The sequence below is a fragment of the Phyllobates terribilis genome, unplaced genomic scaffold (assembly GCF_046119375.1).
Source record: "Phyllobates terribilis strain yellow unplaced genomic scaffold, ASM4611937v1 Scaffold_11__3_contigs__length_659146591, whole genome shotgun sequence".
Taxonomy (NCBI): domain Eukaryota; kingdom Metazoa; phylum Chordata; class Amphibia; order Anura; family Dendrobatidae; genus Phyllobates; species Phyllobates terribilis.
In genome coordinates, this window is record NW_027362771.1 from 457,085,672 (window position 1) to 457,099,943 (window position 14,272).

General features: G+C 44.7%; 1 protein-coding gene across 2 annotated transcripts in view; it reads left to right on the forward strand.

Annotated features, from left to right (window-relative positions):
- Positions 1 to 471: 471 nt before the first annotated feature.
- Positions 472 to 14,272, forward strand: part of ST8SIA2 (ST8 alpha-N-acetyl-neuraminide alpha-2,8-sialyltransferase 2) — a 532,431-nt gene continuing 518,630 nt past the window's right edge. Inside the window, exon 1 of one of the 2 annotated variants that reach the window (XM_073653299.1) lies at positions 472 to 920. In XM_073653299.1, the coding sequence (XP_073509400.1) occupies positions 823 to 920 (98 nt within the window). In that variant the 5' untranslated portion in view covers positions 472 to 822. The remainder of the gene's footprint in view (positions 921 to 14,272) is intronic. The other variant, XM_073653300.1, reaches the window with a different exon arrangement.

The following is a 14,272-nucleotide window of genomic DNA, read 5'->3' on the forward strand; positions in this document are numbered from 1 at the left end:
GTGAGATACAGTACCTCTGTGGCGACTGAACCCGCAGGGGCGCCACACATGTGTATACGTATTTGTGTGTATGTGTGTGTATGTATGTACTTGTCTTTATGTGTGTGTGCATGTGTATGCGTACTTGTATATGTATGCATGTGTGAACTTGTGTGTGTCATATGTGTGTATGCATGTGTGTGTGCATGTATTTACCTGTGTATTTGTGTATGTTTGTGTGCATGTGTGTGTGTCCGCATGTGTATGAGTGATTGTGTGTGTGCATGTGTGCGGGTGTCTGTGCATTTCTGCTTCAGATCCAGTAGCATCAAGCGCCTTGCCATTTTTCTGTATCGTTTAACCCTTTACTTCTTGACCCTTTCTTTTCAGAGCCACTCATATGTCACTATACCCTCCCTCCCCAGTGCAACGTAGTTATGGTTTCCATTATTTGGTATCAGTAGACACCTCTCCCCAGTCTCCTGCTGAGGACCATCCCCAGGTGAGGACCTCTTCTTCTCTGCCACACTAACTTTAGGCAATAGAGAAGGGAGGGGAGAGGGAGGATCTCTGTGTCAGCCAGTGGATGTCAGTACTTTGCATAGATCTCTGCTCTCCTTCTCAGTGTCTGTGAGAACAGCAGCATGTACTCTGATGATAGGTGACAATGATCTGCCACCTTACCCACGTCCTCTCATCACAGGAGGAGGAATAATCACCAGAGACCCTGCTTTTCTTGCTGGGCTTGTAACAAGCTGGGATTGACTTGGAGCAGTTGTGGAGCTGCTGGAGCTGGGGGCTGTTTGGCATCGTTTGCATTGCTCGCCTGCACCTTCATGAGCTATGCATCCGGACTTCAGGAGCTGGGTACTGGCCACTGTCACCTTGCTGGTGGTCTTCCTCATACTGGCGGATATATCTGAGCTGGAGGAGGAGATCGGGTAAGTAGACATCTACCCCCTCACCTAGAGCAGCAGGGAGCTCCTGATGATCTAGTTTCTTTGTCTTCATAGTTCAGCTTGCCTCTTGCTTAACTCTTATGCCTTTCTATGGTTTTCTTCTTCTAGTAGTTAACCCCTTCATGTGTAAGGCGTATAACACAAGCCGTATTATGTGTGGATCCTATCATTTACTACTTTCCATTGTACATAGGTGAATATATGTATAGCATCACTTGTAAGTGAGATGGGGCTGCTATAGGTTATCAATGATCTGCTACTGATACAAATGCAACATATTGCTGGAAAGCACAGTGCTTAATGCTGGTCCATGCCTTGGAGACAAGGCAGAGCCTCCAATGCAAAACAGTGGATGCTGGAAAACAATAGTTATGATGCAAAGCTGTGCTTCTATCACAACACCATCCTCCTGAATGCACAACCAGGCTCCCCTGCTGAGGATCCACACATCTGCCCCTTGTAGTGATACCTGCACCATGGTAGGGGCTCCAGGACTCCACTTTATGGTATTAGTCTTGTATCTATGTGCTGTGTACTTCTTCCAACTCACCTGCCTCTTTGATAACTTGGGTTGCAGATAGTATTGGAGCCTCAATCCAGAGAAGGATTCCATTTTCTGTTGATGTGTTAATTGCTATTATTGATCAGTGATTAAATGGTTGATTTAGATAGGATTTTCATGGCTACAGTCTTGAAGTGTAGGGCTGTGCAGTGTGGGGTGTGGTGAGTTGCCCCCATGGCTGGCGTCACACGTGTCGGAATCGATATTGGACAGCAGCAGTAAAGATGAGCTAAGCTTTTCCTGGTATCTCCTGGGTGTGTTGAGTGTCTGTATTCTCTGCCGTCCTCTTGCTTTCTAATAGGTCGTTGGGGCCATATTCATGATGTAACTGGCCACAAAATCTCATAAAATGTTGAAGATCATTATAAGAAATAGCTTAGACTGTCAAAAATACTCAAGGGATGAAAGTAAATGCACCCTTGGCATGAGATGAGTTATCTATGTGATTCCTTCTTACCCTCATATTAAGGAATGTTATATTAGAATTGGTAAGTCGGAATACATCACATTACTCTGTGAAATTCCTGTACTTCTGGTCATAATATAATTTACCTATTACGATGGGGATTAACAAAAACTTTAAGTTTAAGTTTAACTCTCAAGTGACAGCTACAATCTAAAGGAGTACATTGTGCTGCATGGACCTTGATGTATTTCACTGCTGTGTTACCAAATGTTTCCATGTAGAGCCAATCTAACTTTGTGTAATGGTATATTGGCCCGTTTGAATGCATAAAAAGGCTTTAAAGCATCACTTCAGCATGGATTTTTTTTATTTCACCGCTGGAGTGGCGTTTCTTTTTTTAATCAGATACTTTTTTTTAAACATTTTTCTAATAATTACAACCACAGGGAACATCTCCCCTAATAAATCACATACAAAACCAGAACATATGATAACCCCCCACCACTCCCTTCCAAAACACAAGTCCTGGAACTGTTTTTATATAGGAAGGTGAAAGGTGAATATGGTGTATACCATATTTTGCCATTTCTATGTATGCAAATAAGACTAAGAGTAATTCCTTTGATTCCACATATAAATAAAATGTATCTTCTAATCTAAGGTCACTGACCCCAGTCGTTTATTTACCATCCTCCATCTTCATCTGTTATCGGCGCCACTTCCGTCAGTCTCTAGCAGTTTGTTACCTACCAGATCCCTCTGGTGTTTACTGGAGCGAGCTGGAGGTCACTTTTCAATGCAAGTCTATAAGAGCCTTATTCTGGCTTTTGACTTATGGCCAGTCAGAAGTTGTGGTCACAAGATGGCACCACGGGACCGGAGTGGCGCTGATAGTAGGTCAAGACTCCGATGGGTAGATATAAGACTGGGGTCAGGGAACCTAGTCTGGAAGCACCACTCCAGCATTGGAAAAAACAAAACATTGGAGTGGTGCTTTAAACATTTTACCCTGTCAATTATTACCATCTAGGGTTGATATTAATTGCTAATTAGTGATGAGCGCAAGTGCTTATTACTCGAGTTTGCCGAGGGTGCTCGGGTATGCACCTAGTATCCTGGGTGCTCAAGTGACTTGTTCGAGTCCCACGGGCGCATGTTTTTGGCTGTTTAACAGCAGCGAAACATGGACACAAACATCTCACTCGAGCACCCGCGATACTCGGTGCATACCCGAGCACCCTCAGCAAACTCGAGTAAGGCTATGTTCACACATCATAGTTATTTTTGCGTCACAAATCTGCAGCAAAACCTGATCTCTCAAGGGAGGTTTGCTGCAGATTTTTCTTGCAGTTTTGGTGCTTTATTGATGCGTTTTTGGTGCGTTCTTTCAGTGTTTTTTTCACTGTCTTTTTGTCTCTTTTTATGCATGCACATAAAGTTCTGTAAAAAAAAAACAAAACCCATTCTATTTTGCCATCAAAAACGCTGAAAAAAACGCTGAAAAAATTGTACCTGCGTTTTTGGTGCGTTTTTTTCTCCACCCATTACTTCCTATGGGTGAAAAAACGCTGAAAAAACGCTGAAAGAAGTGAATTTTTCCCAAAACCCAACCAAGGCACAAAATACTGAAAATAAAACCATGACGTGTGAACAGAGAATTTTGGTTTCTCATAGACTTTGATGGTACTGCAAAAAGCTGAAAATTTGCATAAAAATCTGCAGCAAAAAAACGCTGAAAAAAACATGATGTGTGAACATAGCCTAACAAGCACTTGCGTTCATCACTATTGCTACTGCTTTCTAATTGATTTGGTGAGATGAGCAGACGACCACTACCACGGGCGAGTTATCTGAATTTTCTGGATAATAGGGCTATTTTTATATCACTGGATATATTAAGGGTTTTTCAAAGCTCCTGTTCCTTTGATTGTTCCTTTGGATGGGTTAAAAGGTTGTAAAAATTGGCTGCATTGCTTGACATTTATAGCACTGAAAAGTGAAGCTTTCAAAAGCCGTTTTTTGCTTTCTCACCTTTCCCAAACAACTTTTGTTATATTTTTAGTACTGAGACCTTTTTTGGTATTTATTTACTTGTATGACAGTTGGAAGCAACATATTGTGGACACATCTAAACACTGAACAATTCAATTCATCTCCAAATATCTCCGGACCTTCAAGTGCTTGAAATGTACAGTCTGTCAATGACACAAAAGCTCAAATCACTAGTTATGAAGGCTCCAAAGCTTCTATTTCTTACAGCTTTTCTGAAAAAAAGGGTTTTGATCCCTTTCATAAATCTGTGTAATTCAGAATTCTCCTGTAGGGGGCAGCTGTTCTTCAGGATTTCTAAGGTACATGAATAAGATGCCTACTACTTCAAGATGATGATCTACCTCTATGGCACGTGTGTACTTTTTTGAGATTTGTATGTAGTTGGCTTTCAATTCCATTCAGTTGGCATCCTTTGATAGATTTGTTTTCTTTGCCCAACCATTGCTAACATATGTCCCTATGTTTGGTTGTATCTTCTATTGAGTTACATTATTCAGTTTAAAGGGAATCTGTCACCCCCTGGGAGTTATCAGACCTCTACTATGGGCATACAGGTTATAGAAAAGTAATTCTATACTTATGTGACACCTCAAGCCTCCATTAAGCCCCTTACCCTGGGAGATGGGGGACTTGGAGTCGGGTCCTGTGATGGAGAGATGGGGTGCAGCCATGTCCCGGACCCGCTCCGTGCCCAGGGCCGTCACATTAAAAAGGATGGTACGGGCTTATCCGGGTTGAGTGGCTGATTACGACTATGCCACCTGTGGCACCTGGTGAAGGCCACCAGCGCTGCTGCAGTCCGCTGAGGCAGGATGTTATGGCAGCCGTCGTTGTTACTACTCCCCACAGGCGGAGGCTTTACTCACATAAGAGATGGCAGAAGGAAGGCGACTCCCTGCTCCCCGCGGAGTTCTGCGGTCACCAGGAACGGGGGTCCGACAACCTCCGAGTAAGTCCAGCGTTCAATCAGGACCCCGCACCAGAGTGTTAAGGATCATAGAATCATAGAATGGTAGAATTGGAAGGGACCTCCTGGGTCATCTGGTCCAACCCCCTGCTCAAAGCAGGATTCACTAGATCATCTCAGACAGATGTCTGTCCAGCCTCTGTTTGAAGACGTCCATTGAAGGGGAACTCACCACCTCTCGTGGCAGCCTGTTCCACTCATTAATCACCCTAACTGTCAAAAAGTTTTTTCTAATATCTAATCTGTGTCTCCTCCCATTTAGTTTCATCCCATTGCTTCTAGTCTTTCCTTGTGCAAATGAGAATAAAGATGATCCTTCTACAATGTGACAGCCCTTAACATATTTGTAGACAGCTTCTTGAACTATAGACCGTATCCTTTCTTGTCTGTGTGTGTAGATAGGCCGGGTCTCCCTCTGAACTCCTCTCAGAAAAAGGGCACGGGTGGCAGCTCCGCTCCTTCCGATACCCGGTGGGATCCTCAGGGCCTACCGAGCTTTCCCGACCAGGACATGGAGCAGCGAGGTCGGGTGTCGGGGGCCGGTACCCCTCTTGCAGCCGGGCTCCCTCTGAATACATCAGGTGGGCGAGGACAGGTGGCGTAAACCGCTCCGTCTGCATCCTCCCTGGGACCCTTTTGCGGTGGAGCTACACTCTTAAGCTCCGGGCCTTCTTGGTCGTGGTCCTTGACCGGGGTGAGACATTCCTTGTCTGCAACCTGCCCCTCGTCCCAAGGCCGGGGTACGAGGGCTGTGCCTCCATCCCCTGCAGGTCCACACAGGATCCACGCTCAGGGTAGGAGATCACAGTACATGACAGCCAGTAAACTTGACTAACAAGGACCAAGAACCAAGATGGCTTTTTATTAAATATGAATTTTACAGTGTCCCTAAAATGTGAGTCCTCCACCCTCACCCGCTAACTGGTTCCCCTAACTCTTGGTTCCCCAGTCTCCCTGTAACCAGGAGGGCAGCGCCTAGTGCATTCTAGCCCCCTCTGGTGGAGAAGTGTGGTGTTGGATGTGAAGGAAGGGTCCTCACTGTTCTTACCTCAGAGGAGGAACACTACACTCCATTAAAGAAGTGCAGCATCCCTGTTGCGGTCGAACCCTCAGGGGCGCCACACTTACCTGTATGGCCTATAGTAGAGGATTGATTGCAGAGAAAAATATTTTTATCATCTCTGTTTTCCACAGGCTTGGCGTCGGGGGACGCCAAGCAATCCCTGCCTAACTGTTTGTTATTCTCCGAAATCCCCCCTATATGCTTAGTTACCATATTCCCCCCTCCCCTGCACATCACAGGGCCCTGTGACGTGCACGGTGCTCCCTGACTTTCTTGGCATGCGCAAAGCTCCGCTCACATAGAGCGCGCTTTGCTTCCTCCTGGCCCCGACTCTCTGTGCCCTGCGCCGCAGGGTTCTAATGCGCAGGCGCCGGGAAGTCACTGTCACTTCCCGGCGCCTGCGCAATAGAAACCTGTGGTGCAGTAAACGGAGAGACGGGGCTGTGGAAAACAAAGGTGATAAAAACACTTTTATCTCTTTTATCTGCAATCAGACCTCTACCATGGGCCATACAGGTATGTATAGATTTACTTTTCTATACCCTGTATGCCCATAGTAGCGGTCTGATATCTCCCAAGGGGTGACAGATTCCCTTTAACATGTACTTATTTGCAGTGTCTTGTTGTTTTGCAAGCTTCAGCAGCCAATATTTTTTAATACAGTCAAAAATAGAATCTAGATGGAATTGTGCCAGATGCATGCCAAAAGCATTATTGGCATGGGACTGAACCGTAAATGTCAATGGATACTGTACAGGGTATGTCAAGAAAACTATTTCTTCTTGTTGTTTTTTCATGTATACTGTCAATTAAATGAAAAATGTGATATGAATTGAAACTTTCAATACTAATAGATATATATATATATATATATATATATATATATATGCATATACAGTCATATGAAAAAGTTTGGGCACCCCTATTAATCTTAAGCTTAATGTTTTATAAAAATTGGTGTTTTTGCAACAGCTATTTCAGTTTGATATATGTAATAACTGTTGGACACAGTAATGTTTCTGCCTTGAAATGAGGTTTATTGTACTAACAGAAAATGTGCAATCTGCATTCAAACAAAATTTGAAAGGTGCATAAGTATGGGCACCCTTATCATTTTCTTGTTTTAAATACTCCTACCTACTTTTTACTGACTTACTAAAGCACTTTTTTTGGTTTTGTAACCTCATGGAGCTTTGAACTTTATAGCCAGGTGTATGCAATCATGAGAAAAGCTACTTAAAGTGGCCACTTGCAAGTTGTTCTCCTGTTTGAATCTCCTCTGAAGAGTGGCATCATGTGCTCCTCAAAACAACTGTCAAATGATCTGAAAACAAAGATTATTCAACATAGTTGTTCAGGGGAAGCATACAAAAAGCTGTCTCAGAGATTTAACCTGTCAGTTTCCACTGTGAGGAACATAGTAAGGAAATGGAAGAACACAGGGACAGTTCTTGTTAAGGCCAGAAGTGGCAGGCCAAGAAAAACATCAGAAAGGCAGAGAAGAAGAATGGTGAGATCAGTCAAGGACAATCCTCAGACCACCTCCAGAGAGCTGCAGCATCAACTTACTGCAGATGGTGTCACTGTGCATCGGTCAACTATACAAGGCACTTTGCACAAGGAGAAGCTGTATGGGAGAGTGATGCGAAAGAAGCCGTTTCTGCAAGCACGCCACAAACAGAGTTGGCTGAGGTATGCAAAAGCACATTTGGAGAAGCCAATTTCTTTTTGGAAGAAGGTCCTGTGGACTGATGAAATCAAGATTGAGTTATTTGGTCATACAAAAAGGCGTTATGCATGGTGGCAAAAAAACACAGCATTCCAAGAAAAACACTTGCTACCCACAGTAAAATTTGGTGGAGGTTCCATCATGCTTTGGGGCTGTGTGGTCAATGCTGGCACTGGGAATCTTGTTAAAGTTGAGGGACGCATGGATTCCACTCAGTATCAGCAGATTCTTGACAATAGTGTTCAAGAATCAGTGATAAATATGAAGTTACAAAGTGGATGGATCTTTCAGCAAGACAATGATCCAAAACACCGCTCCAAATCTACTCAGGCATTCATGCAGAGGAACAACTACAATGTTCTGGAATGGCCATCCCAGTCCCCAGACCTGAATATCATTGAACATCCGTGGGATCATTTGAAGAGGGCTGTCCATGCTCGACGACCATCAAACTTAACTGAACTGGAATTGTTTTGTAAAGAGGAATGATCAAAAATACCTTCATCCAGGATCCAGGAACTCATTAAAAGCTACAGGAAGCGACTAGAGGCTGTTATTTTTGCAAAAGGAGGATCTACTAACTATTAATGTCACTTTTCTGGTGAGGTGCCCATACTTTTGCACCTGTCAAATTTTGTTTGAATGCAGATTGCACATTTTCTGTTAGTACAATGAACCTCATTTCAAGGCAGAAACATTACTGTATCCAACAGTTATTACATATATGAAACTGAAATAGCTGTTGCAAAAACACCAATTTTTATAGAACATTAAGCTTAAGATTAATAGGGGTGCCCAAACTTTTTCATATGACTGTATATGTGTATATATACATATACTGTATATATATATATATATATAATATATACAGTGGGGAAAATAAGTTTTTGATGTACTGCCGATTTTGCCACTTTTCCCACCTACATAGAGCGGAGAAGTCTGTAATTTTTATCGTAGGTACACTTCAACTGTGAGAAGCAGAATCTTAAAAAAAATCCAGAAAATCACATTGTATGATTTTTACATAATAAATTTGCATTTTACTGTATGGAAAACAGAACTTAATATTTGGTACAAAAACCTCCTTTATTTGCAATTACAGAGGTCAGATGTTTCCTGTAGTTCTTGACCAAGTTTGCACACACTACAGCAGGGATTTTGGCCCATTCCTCCATACAGATCTTCTCCAGATATTTCAGGTTTCGGGTCTGTCGCTGGGCAACATTGAGTTTCATCTCCCTCCTAAGATTGTCTATTGGGTTCAGGTCTGGAGACTGGCTAGGCCACTCCAGGACCTTGAAATGCTTCTTACGGAGCCACTCCTTACTTGCCCTGGCTGTGTGTTTTGGGTCATTGTCATTTTTCTGGAAGACCCAGTCACGACCCATCTTCAATGCTCTTACTGTTGGGCCAAATCTTGCGATATGCGACCCCATCCATCCTCCCTTTAATATGGTGCAGTAGTCCTGTCCCCTTTGCAGAAATCACCCCAAAGAATGATGTTTCCCTCACCATTCTTCATGGTTGGGATGGTATTCTTGGGGTATTCTTGGGGTTGTACTCATCCTTCTTCCACCAAACACGGCAAGTGGAGTTGATAGCAAAAAGTTTTATATTGGTCTCATCTCACCACATGACCTTCTCCCTTGCCTCCTCTAGATCATCCAGATGGTCATTGGTGAACTTCAAACAGGCATGGACATGGGCAGGAATGAGCAGGGGAACCATGCCCTGCAGGATTTTAATCCATGACTGTGTAGTGTGTTACTCACGGTAATGTTTGAGACTGTGGTCCCAGCTCTCTTCAAGTCACTGATGAGGTCCTCCCATGTAGTTCTGGGCTGATTCCTGACCTTTCTCAGAATCATCCTTACCCCGCGAGGCGAGATCTTTAATGGAGCTGCAGAGTGAGGAAGATTGACAGTCATTTTGAGTTTCTTCCAGTTTCTAATAAATGTGCCAACAGTTGTTGCCTTCTCAACAAGTTGCTTGCTTGCTTGCCTATTGTCCTGTAACCCATCCCAGCCTTGTGCAGATCAACAATTTTGTCCCTGGTGTCCTTAGACAGCTCTTTAGTTTTGGTCAAGGTGTAGAGGTTGGAGTGTGATTGATTGAGTGTGTGGACAGGTGTCTTTTATACAGGTAACGAGTTCAAACAGGTGCAATTAATACAGGTAATGAGTGCAGAGTAGGAGGGCTTCTTAAAGAAAAACTAACAGGTCTGTGAGAGCCAGAATTCTTGTTGGCTGGTAGGTGATCAAATACTTATTTCATGCAATAAAATGCAATTTAATTACCGTATTTTTCGGACTACAAGACTCACCTTTTTCCTCCAAAATTTTGGAGGAAAGTGGGGGGGTGCGTTTTATAGTCCGATATACATGAATACTGTGGCTGTGGGTGGTGGGGGATGTGGAGGGAGCGACAGCAGCAGAGTAGCGGGCACAGGAGGCAGCAGCCGCCTGCTGCAGCCTACACTGTGCCCACTACTAAAGAAAATGATTATTAACCATATAACAGTGTCAGCATTAGACCCCCTTCCCCTTAACAGTGCGTCATGACCACATTTTTTTCTTAATTTTTTTTTCTATTTTCCTCCTCATGGGCATGGGGAGCAGTGAATATTCATTTTCCTTAATAGCCGGCACACTGTGCCTGCAGCGCGGCTCCTGGTAAGTATGGCACCCTTCATCCCTGTATGTATGCCCCCCCATCCCTCTTCATGGTATGTATGGTACCCTTCATCCCTGTATGTATGGCCCCCCCCCTCATCCTGGTATGCTTGACTCCCTTCATCCCTGTATGTATGGCCCCCCTTCATCCTGGTATACTTGGCACCCTTCATCCCTGTATGTAAGCCCCCCCTCATCCAGGTATGCTTGACCCCCCTGTTCCCTGTCACGTTGCACACAAAAAAAATAAACAATCATACTCATCTCCTCTCTCCTCCAACGCTGCGTCCCGCTCTGCTGCCGACAGGGTTCTCACTGTGTGAGCCGCGCATGGGGTCCCTGCCATGCACTCTCACACAGTGATCTGCTGTGCCAGAATAGTCACTGCTCCCCACGTCGAGACTGTGTGTGTGGGGAGCAGTGACCAGTCATTCTCCCTAGTAGACCGCACATTGTAGCCTCAGCACGGCTCCTGCTGCTGCTCTGCGGTCATGTGTGCCCGCTATTAAAGTCCATGAATATTCATGGACTTTAATGCAATACATACCAGAATAGGGGTGAGGGGGTGAGGGGGTGCCATGCATACCAGGATGGGGGATGAGGGCTGCCATGCATACCAGGATGGAGGATTGGGGTGCCGTGCATACCAGGATGGGGATGAGGGCCACGTATTACAGGAAGGAGGGGCCATATATACTATGATGGAGGATATTAACATAATTGGGGGACATTACCCATATAACAGTGTCAGCAGTAGACCCCCTTCCCCAGGGGCGTACATAGGATTCATGGGTCCCCATAGCAGAAGTTCAAATTGGGCCCCCTACCCCCCAAAAAAAAATGTAAATAAATTTCAGGGTCACAGAATAGCAGATCACACAACCTTCTAGCCAGTAATTTTCCTTCTGCTGACGTCCTAGGCCCCTTCTTTCATTGTCCCAAAAAGTGTGATACCAACAAAAGTGTCCCCCAAACACAGTATGATACCCCCATGGTGAATTCCTTCACATGCACAGTATAATGACCCTACTGTACCTCACCTCAACTCCCAGGGCAAAGTTTGCTGACCCCAACACAGTATGATCCCCCAATTGTGAGCCCTAGAGCTAGAGAGGATGGTAGGTAATAAGGGAGGGTGTTATACATAATAAAAGATGAAACTATATAACTAAGGATGGCGCTATACATAATAAGCGAGTACACTATATACTAAGGGCGTATGCTATACATAATAAGTGAGTACACTATGTACTAAGGGACTGTGCTATACATAATACGGCTACATTCCTGCATCTGTGTGCTGTGTCAGTGTGCTGCCCTGTTTTACAGACGCATTGAGCATGTCCTATTCTAATCTTCAAAATCGGATCAGAACAGGACATTCTCTGACCCTCACAGATCTCATTCTCAGATCCGTGATTTTCATGGATGTGTGAATGGATCTATAAAACGCTACAAGTCCGTGGACCATCCGATAATAAAATCTGACATTTCACACAAATGTGAGAATGCAGCCTTAGGGATTTTACATGTAACATTATCACTCCAAGTAATACAGCGCAGACACAGAATAATATTTACATTAAGGCACTTACCGCTGACATCTCGTCTGATCAGAGTCGGTTTCTGCTGCTTCTTCTCCATCTGGTCAGACCTTCATATCGACATCTCCCAGTCACGATTCATCTTGTCATGATGATCTCCAGCCTAGAAAATAACAAGGTCACATATATTGTATATATACATGTGTCTCCCCCGCACTGCGCCCCTGAATACAGATCTGTAACCCCCCATTAATATACTATTAGCCACTTAGTAATCAAAATATAAAGTGATAAGCAGCACTGTGCCCCCCATTAACTATAATCTCCACTTGCCAATAATATAAATTATTCAGTCTCTGTGACTCTCCCCAATTAACTGTAAGGCAATGTGCACACGGAAAATATACAAGCACCCCCATCATTGCTCTGTCCCAGCACCTCCATCATTGCTCTCTCCCAACACCCCCGTCATTGCTTTGTCCCAGCACCACTATCATTGCTCTCTCCCAGCACCCCCATCATTGCTCTCTCCCAGCACCCCCATCATTGCTCTCACCCAGCACCCCCATCATTGTTCTCTCCCTGCACACCCGTCATTGCTCTCTCCGAGCACCCCCATCAGTGTTCTCTCCCAGCAACCCCTGTCATTACTCTCCCAGTACCTCCATCATTGCTCTCTCCCAGCAACCCGTCATTGCTCTCACCATCCCCATCATTGGTCTACTAATCCCCATCATTGCTCTCCCCGCCCCATCAGCCCCATCACTGCTCTTCCCAGCCCCACCATTGCTCTCCCCAAACCCATCAGCGCTCTCCCCAGCACATCAGCCCCACCATTGCTCTCCCCAGCCCCATCAGCCCCACTATTGCTCTCCCCAGCCCCATCAGCCCTACCATTGCTCTCCCCAGCCCCTTTAGCCCCACTATTGCTCTCTGCAGCCCAATCAGCCCCATTATTGCTCTCCCCAGTGTTTCAGTAAAAATAACAAAATCACTTACCTCTCTGCCTGTTCCCCCGCAAGCTGCAGCATCACTGCTCTTCCTTGTCCCACCATTGCTCTCCACTGCCCCATCAGCCCCATGATTGCTCTCCCCAGCCCCATCAGCCCCACGATTGCTCTCCCCAGCCCCATCAGCCCCACGATTGCTCTCCCCAGCCCCACCAGCCCCACCATTGCTCTCCCCAGCCCCATCAGCCCCATTATTGCTCTCTCCAGCCCCATCAGCCCCATTATTGCTCTCCCCACTTTTCAGTAAAAATAAAAAAAAACACTTACCTCTCTGCCCGTTCCCCCGCAGGCCGCAGCATCCTTGTTGTCTGCAATTTCCTCCCTCACACAGGTTTGCGCTGCATAATGACATCAAGCAGCGCGTGCCTGTGTGAGGGAGGAAGCGGCGGGCAGGAAGCAGAGGACGGATCTCTGCAGCTCTGCTGCCATTCAGCAGCGGAGCTGCAGGGATCGCTCCCTGCCCGCCACGAGCAGGGAGACGCTGCACCGGCAACGGTATGTCCGCCCCTGGACTGCTATGGGCCCCCCTGCTCACGGGCCACATAGCAGTCGCGTGGTCTGCCGCCATTGGCGGTACGCCACTGCCCTTCCCCTTAACACTGCATCATAACCACATTTTTGCTTAAATTTTTTTTTATATTTTCCTCCTCTAAAACCTAGGTGCGTCTTATGGTCCGGTGCGTTATATAGTCCAAAAAATACAGTATGTAAAAATCATACAATGTGATTTTCTGGTTTTTATTTTTAGATTCTGTCTCTCACAGTTGAAGTGTATGTAGGTACGACAAAAATTACAGACCTCTCCATTCTTTTTAGGTGGGAAAACTTGCAAAATCGGCATTGCATCAAATACTAATTTTCCCCACTGTAGATATATATGTAGATATATGTAGATATATATATATATATATATATATATATATATATATATATATATATATATATATATATATATAATACACATATAATCAATGATGCTGCCTGTAGAGGGGGGCAACAACTAAGACGAGCGATTCTCAAATACAGGTCGGTCTTGTGTATCAAACTGAACCTTTGCCCTAGGTGAGAAAAAGACCAGGCACTGCTCTGCATACAAGCAATGTATTGTCTTCTATTAATGAATATTACTTAGAATCTATTACCAACAAATGAAAGGAAAGAAATCTTAAACAGTTGAGTAGGACAGTAAAACACTGTTACAAAAAGACAACCTATGGCATCCATTAGTTTTGATTTTTTTGAGGAATGTTCTTTTATGATCCATCCAGCAGACATCAGGCACCCCGTGCTTATCCATTTCCATATGCTCCATCTAAACTCTTCCTCCAT